Source organism: Sprattus sprattus (genome assembly GCF_963457725.1).
Source record: "Sprattus sprattus genome assembly, chromosome: 13".
Classification (NCBI taxonomy): Eukaryota; Metazoa; Chordata; class Actinopteri; order Clupeiformes; family Clupeidae; genus Sprattus; species Sprattus sprattus.
The window spans coordinates 32,253,279-32,260,778 of NC_137911.1; the positions used below are offsets into that span (position 1 = coordinate 32,253,279).

General features: G+C 45.3%; 1 protein-coding gene across 1 annotated transcript in view; it reads right to left on the reverse strand.

The window, feature by feature from the left end:
• cfap99 (cilia and flagella associated protein 99) overlaps window positions 1–2,485 on the reverse strand; it is a gene marked incomplete at both ends in the record, with an annotated part of 9,958 nt that extends 7,473 nt beyond the window's left edge. Inside the window, 6 exons of the mRNA XM_080850300.1 lie at window positions 216–296; window positions 911–1,088; window positions 1,451–1,563; window positions 1,934–2,028; window positions 2,118–2,265; window positions 2,375–2,485. Coding sequence (XP_080706426.1) covers window positions 216–296; window positions 911–1,088; window positions 1,451–1,563; window positions 1,934–2,028; window positions 2,118–2,265; window positions 2,375–2,485 — 726 coding nt within the window. The remainder of the gene's footprint in view (window positions 1–215; window positions 297–910; window positions 1,089–1,450; window positions 1,564–1,933; window positions 2,029–2,117; window positions 2,266–2,374) is intronic.
• Window positions 2,486–7,500: the final 5,015 nt, after the last annotated feature.

The window sequence follows — 7,500 nt, forward strand, 5'->3', positions numbered from 1 at the left end:
TTTGTTGAGCGTGTGTTGAGTGTGTGTGTGGAGAGTGTGTGTTGTGTGTGTCTGTTGAGGATGTTTTGAGTGTGTGTGTGTGTGTGTGTGTGTGTGTGTGTGAGTGTGTGTATGTGTGTGTGTGTGTGTGTTTGTGTGTGTGTGTGTGTGTGCGTGTGCGTGTGCGTGTGCGTGTGCGTGTGCGTGTGCGTGTGCGTGTGTGTGTGTAAACTCACCTGAGCTTTCTGTCGGTTCTTTTGACGGAGCTCCTCCAGAAGCTGTTGCTCTTTTGGGGGTTTAAAGATGTTGGGCTTCACCTGCAGGGGAGGAAACACACACACACACACACACACACACACACACACACACACACACACACCTTCAGGGGAGGAAACACTCACAGTCACACACACACACACACACCTGCAGTGGGGGAAACACGTGTGAACCTGTGTAGTGAGAGTTTGTTCCTAGTGAACTTGTGAATAGTGAATATGTTCCTGATGAACTCGTGATAGTGAGTATGTTCCTAGTGACCTTGTGATTAGTGAATCAGTGAATAATTGAATCTGTGCCTATCATGCTCAAGAATATGCCTAGTTCTCCCTAGTGCCTGTAGCACTTTGAGTGCGGCTGTCTGTGTGTTTTTGATTATGTGTGAATTCATTATAATACATGTTTCGGGGTTCATACCAAAGAATCCCCCATGTAAATAAATATGAGTATATTTGTATATGAAAGCCACCATCTCCTGCATCCTTCTTGAGTGTTTGTGAGTGTTTCTGTTTGTGTGTGAGAGCGTTTCTGCGTATGTGTACATGAGTGTTTCTGTGTGTGTGTGTCTAGGAGTGTCTCTGCGTGTGTGTGTGTGTATTTCCTGCGTGTGTGTGGGAGTGTATCGCCACCAAGGTGTTGTGTGCTGAACACTAACTGGCTGGTGCTTCTGCTGTGCTGGGATTGGCTCGGGGATAAGAAGAGGGCGGGGCTTAGGTTTAGTCAGGGCAAACTCCTTTATCTGCGTGTGATTGGCTGGGGCTTTCTTAGGCAGGCTGCCACTGGACATTCTGCGGGACAGCTGTTCAAGCAGCTCCTCGACCTTAGGGCTCCACCTGGTGGGAACAGTCACTATTACATGTCCCATCAAACTTCATTGCTCAACATGTACAGAACAGCAGAAATGCCAAAATGAATACCCGAGAGTCTACATTTTTTTTTCCCCTGTATAATCATGCGATTCTCACGCAACAACTAAACACAAAACACATTGCTGCTTTACTTCTTGTGCACAGTAGAAGTGCAATGCAGTCATGGGGATATTTGATTTCCTGGATGCTGTGCCTTTGTCAGCCTATACTTTAATATACAGATTCTGTCTTTGGAAAAGAACCAATCTGGTGTTTACATTTCACTCCATTCACATAGTAGAAAGAAACTTGATAAAATCCTGCTCTTGTTTCGAGCACTAGCCTACCTGAGCAAAGGTCCAATCCAGTTCTGCTCTACGTAAGCAGCATCGTAGATCTGACTCCACTCGCCCTGGATCCAGGTGCTGAGGTTGGAGATGCTGAAGAGGAAACTGAGGAACTGACAGAGAGGCAGGAACAACAGGAAAGACATCAAAATAGGAGGGAACTGGAGTATGAGGAGAAGGCTAGGCTAAGTCATGAAGGCGAACAAAGAGAGCAGAGTAGACTTCCAAGAGTAGCCTAATGGTAATCATAACAAATCAGACCAAAACGAGACATCCATGAAGTCCCTGTGTGGCTGTGAACGCTTCTAACTGTAGCATTTTGCTAAATTTAATACCAAAGAAAATTGAAATCAATTAAATTGATAATATATTCAACATACATATGTTTTTATTTTGTCATTTCAAAATGGGCAATGTCGAGATGCCCGTCATGTGAAAATTGGTTGATTGTTCAAAGTTGGAAGAATAAATACGCAAACTCACTCTGTGCATCTTTGAGATGTCTTGAGATTTGATGATCTTACTGAAGCGCTGCAATCCAATATCCTCAAGAAGGAATATGGCGATGTAGCAAACAACTGACGACAAAACAAACATAAAAATTACTTTACATCGAGTTTATTTTATAATCAATGAGGATTGGTAACATTGGTATCACTTAGCCTACCTGAAAACTGATTATGGTCAGCTTTCAGCTCAAGCTTCCCATGAAGATCATAGAAAGTATCAACCACAACATCAAGAACCTTCTTCTGTTCTATGCATCCAGACACTATGTCCAGGAGAAAACGCGTATCCTCCGAATCATACTTTTTCTGGATAAAAAATACGGAGCGGGAACACATCATTGTTACAAATATATATTGTGCAGCGGTATGGGATGCAATAAGAAAATACAAACTTGACGGCTTAGTCTAGACCTACCTCCAGAAATGTTGAGACATCCTCTATGAAAGTCTCCACGCATTGTTCGTTTGGCTGAAATGCGTCGAGGAGTGTGCTGGCCTCTTTCATTAGTTCTTTATAGTTTGACATCTTCTTTTAGCATCCGGTTGCTGAACTCATATTCAGTACAAAATCCACATATTTAAATCAACTGCAATATTAGTGCAAGGGCGTGTTGTGTCTGTTCTTCTAGCTGCGTCTTTTCTGTATTCTTCACGGTGGGGCAGCCTACCGTTGCCTGGCAACCGTAAACATATCGGTGCAAATAGCATAGTATGGGGCATTTGAGACATCAATAACTCCCGATCGTACAAGGTTAGCTAGACTGTCCGTAATTTAACTTAGAAAACTACAGAAAAAACTGTAGGTTTGGTATAATGAATTTTTAGCTCTGTCTGATTCGTTAAATATCTACGTTCTGCAGTTCAATCTTTTAAGCAACGGACGTGTTCCCAAGGACACGCAATAAAGGCGGAGAACCATCTACTAACCATAGGTCTGAAAGCGAGTAAAGACCCTTATGTTGCAAGCAAGTCACCCCTATGAATAAATGTAGGCTTAATTGATGCTGGAAGGAATCCTTTTAAACACATACACCTTCAGTGTTGGATTATTAAACGTGTGTTTACCATTTAGGTAACGTTGCCGTTTGAGAGTCTACAATGATACAAAAAAAAAGACCCTTGCCCTTCATGTGCCAAAATAATGTATTATTATCTTAAAAAACATTTGTCCTTTGTTCTTGTTTATGCTTTTATGTTGTTATGTTATGTGTTATGTCCCATGCACCAACCACACCAAGTTAATTTCCTGTATGTGTGAATATACTTTTCCATTAAAATAATTGTGATTCTGATTATCTTGGCGAATTCCCGACTCTCTGAAACACACCCATTAGATGGAATGACGTATGCGTGGGGAAAGTGGGTGGTGTTGTTGTGTCAACGTGACTGTCATCAGCAGCCGAGCCCGTTGAGCCCGTCCTGCGAGCAGCCGACTGTAGACAACAATGTACAGTCGCTGCAAGTGAACGGAGTTCAGCGCCGTCCCTATGCTAATCACACAAACAAGACCGATACACAATTGCCCCATCGAGATCCTGGGTCACGCATATGAAGATTGTATTCTCCTATGTTTAGTCAAGGCAGGGGATAGCAAGTTGCTAACAAATTAGCGTATTTTTCCAGGTAGCGCTGGGCTTTTTCAGGTAACACTCGCGAAGGGTCGCTGACAAAGGCAAGGGAAGGTGGCTTGAAAGCTAAGGATGAATCGCTTCCGAAAGTGGCTGTACAAGCCAAAGGTAAGTTACAATAAATGTTTCCTCATTATAGGTGGTACCGGGCCGTAAGAGCTCACAAACTAAGCGTCGGCTACATCACGGTTCATCTCCGATAACTCGCCTATCGGGTCCGTGTAGGAATGTAGGCTATGTAGCTATCGCTAACTGGGATAGCTAGTTTTTTTTAGCGTGCTGGACAACCCGTGGCTATTGTGTTAGATCCGATACCTTTTTCATGGCTTGTTTGCGATGTGTCAGGCATTCCAGCAGAGATTACGTTTTAGGGATTTTATTTCGCCGCAAAAGCGGACCACTGGCATCATATTGGATAATCATTTGTTAACGTCAACATTACCATCTCCTTTACAGGTGACACCAGCTAGCCAACAGCACTTTCTTTGATAAAACTGCCACAGAACAATGCCGATTCTTTGACAAACCACTCGTACGCTTTAACAGCCACAGGACAGCTAGCCTACTACTCCCTCCCAGACTAGAGTAGTGAGAAGTTGGCTAGAAAGACTCCAGAGGTGCCTGGACGGTAGCCATGGACGTGAATCCTGCCACATCACCGTGCGTGTGTGTGGGGCAATGGTTGTTTTGTTTAAATAGCGGCGGTTTTGGGTCGTCCCGGTCTGGGATGTTTCCTCGGTGTAGTAAGAGACATTATCTGGGCTGCCATTCACTCACTCACACACACACACTCACACACACACACAGCAGTGGACAGGGCTAACTGACAGTGCTGGGTCTTTGGTGACACAGTTCTGTCAGTACTGTACAGACTGCATTGCCTGACCGTGCTGGGTCGGTACTGACTAACTGTGCTAAACTGACGGTATTGGCTCAGTACTGACTGAGTAACTGTTCTGTGTGTGTGGGTAGTCAGTAGGTCACGGAGCTGTGCTCAGGTGGAGTGTGTGTGTGTGTGTGTGTGTGTGTGTGTGTGTGTGTGTGTGTGTGTGTGTGTGTGTGGGGGGGGGGGGTAGTCAGTAGGTCACGGAGCTGTGCTCAGTTGGGGCGTGTGTGTGTGTGTGTGTGTGTGTTTGTGTGTAGTCAGTAGGTCACAGAGCTGGGCTCAGGTGTGACTTGTGTGTTCTGCAGGTAAGTCTCCACAGGTGAGCTGGATGTTTACCTCTCAGTAGTAGGTACGGTGTTTACTCATTAACACTACCTCCTGAGAGCGCACTTTGACCTTTGAGCCCGACCAATTCCCCCCGGGGGCCCCAACCCCCCCCCACTGGGAGCCACTAAGAGAGAGGGAGAGGGAGAGAGAGGCTGATTCTGTGCTGAGTCAGACCTGACTAAGCGAGCACTGATAATGACAGCTCTCAGTCCAGCTGCGGTAGATGCTGCCTGTGCACTGAATCTCCTGGGCTTTTCATAGCATGAATGTTAGGGTACAAATGTGTGTGTGTGTGTGTGTCTGTGTGTGTGTGTGTGTTGTGGCATCTCCTCCATGTTTAAACAGGCGTGAGAAGAAAACAATGAAATCCCCAGAAGTGAGACTGCAGAGTAACTCAACTCTCCTCATCTGTCAGGTGTGGTGTTTCAGCTAAGGGGATGTCATCAGTGTGTGTGTGTGTGTGTTTTGGCATCTCTGACGCGTGTTTGGAATGCGATATTTGAACAGAGACATGTTTGAGGTAGTCTGCTGTAGTTCATCAGGTTGTGCTAAACATCCAGTGAGGTCATCACAATGAGACATAAACATCCAGTGAGATCATCACAATGAGACATAAACATCCAGTGAGGTCATCACAATGAGACATTAACATCCGGTGCAGGTCATCACAATGAGACATAAACATCCAGTGAGGTCATCACAATGAGACATTAACATCCGGTGCAGGTCATCACAATGAGACATAATCATCCGGTGAGGTCCTCACAATGAGACATAAACATCCAGTGAGGTCATCACAATGAGACATTTACATCCGGTGCAGGTCATCACAATGAGACATAAACATCCAGTGAGGTCATCACAATGAGACATAAACATCCGGTGCAGGTCATCACAATGGCTGTGGTCAGATACTCATAAAGTAAGATAGCTGTGTTACTACCTTGGTGTCTCGTCAAGACAGCTGTCTTGCACGAGATATTTTGAAGGGTGAAGGTATCTCAAAAAAACATGTGACGTTGGTACGCTGAAAGAACGTAGCTTACTTACGTAGCTTACGTAGCTACCTTATGTAGGCTTACGTAGCTACCTTATGTAGGCTTACGTGCTAATGTTTGAAAGTTGTCTGACTGACGACTCGCAAATCACATCATCCATTATTGCTGGTTACAAAAACGGTGTTATCGGATATTGCAGTGTCTAATTCTCAGTAACTTTTGAAAAATCTAGCGTGAAAACGCTGAAAAATGTACATTTACATACAAAACACAGCCGTCAGTGGAGTTTGGTCCGCCATCTTTGATTACAATTTGCAGTTGCCGGAGGGACATGGCGCACAGGTTTAAACATCCAGTGAGGTCATCACAATGAGACATAAACATCCAGTGAGGTCATCACAATGAGACATAAACATCCAGGGAGGTCATCACAATGAGACACACGCTTTTATTTAAAGTGACAGTATCCAACAATTTGCCACTTTCTGAGGTATGATTTTACACGCAGCTAATTTGGCTTATGGTCGTGTGAAGGACAGATAAACACACCTGGACAGGTAAACACACTCCTGGACAGGTTGCCCACATCCACGGCTGAAGTGCCCTTGAGCAAGGCACCTAACCCGATCACTGCTCCCCGGGCGCCGCCGAAGGCAGCTCACTGCTCCGGGTTAGTGTGTAACTGCACATGTGTGTGTGTCTCACTTCCCTGGATGGGTTAAATGTAGAAGTGGATTTCAGAGTGTGTGTGTCTACACCACCTCTGCCATAGAGTCACTTTCACACCTGATGGACAGATAATCACACCTGTGGTTCCCTCTAGGTTGTTGTGTTGTTGTTGTTGTGTTGTTGGTGTAGTTCCTGCTTGTGTTTAAACTGCTGTGCTGTTGGCACCTGTTGGCATATGATCGTGTGAAGGACAGGTTAACACACCTGTGGTTCCCTCTAGCCACCCAGACTGAGTGCTCTGTAGTTCTGTGGTTCCATCCAGACTGAGTGCTGTGTAGTTCTGTGGTTCCCTCTAGCCACTCAGACTGAGTGCTGTTTAGTTCTGTGGTTCCCTCTAGCCACCCAGACTGAGTGCTCTGTAGTTCTGTGGTTCCATCCAGACTGAGTGCTCTGTAGTTCTGTGGTTCCACCCAGACTGAGTGCTCTGTAGTTCTGTGGTTCCATCCAGACTGAGTGCTGTGTAGTTCTGTGGTTCCACCCAGACTGAGTGCTATGTAGTTCTGTGGTTCCACCCAGACTGAGTGCTATGTAGTTCTGTGGTTCCACCCAGACTGAGTGCTGTGTAGTTCTGTGGTTCCACCCAGACTGAGTGCTATGTAGTTCTGTGGTTCCATCCAGACTGAGTGCTGTGTAGTTCTCTGGTTCCATACCACCATACTGCCTTAGCATCTAAGTAAGATACCCCAGTGAAAATATAAGAAAGGCTTTCACGGCATGATGCCAACTTTATCACCGTAAGACACCAGCTTAGCATGCTAACCAGTGTTTCCCCTACAATGATATTAGGGTGGCGGCCCGCCCCCCCAACGGCCCCGCCCGCCCCCCCCTGGAAGGTCAAGTATAGCGCCAGATCACAAAATAAGCAATTTAAGGTTACCTTTACCATAAAACATGTAAAATTATACTTATTGACTGCTGTCATTCAAAGAAACACATGAACATCATAATTCATTTAAGTGTTTGTGTTCGTGTC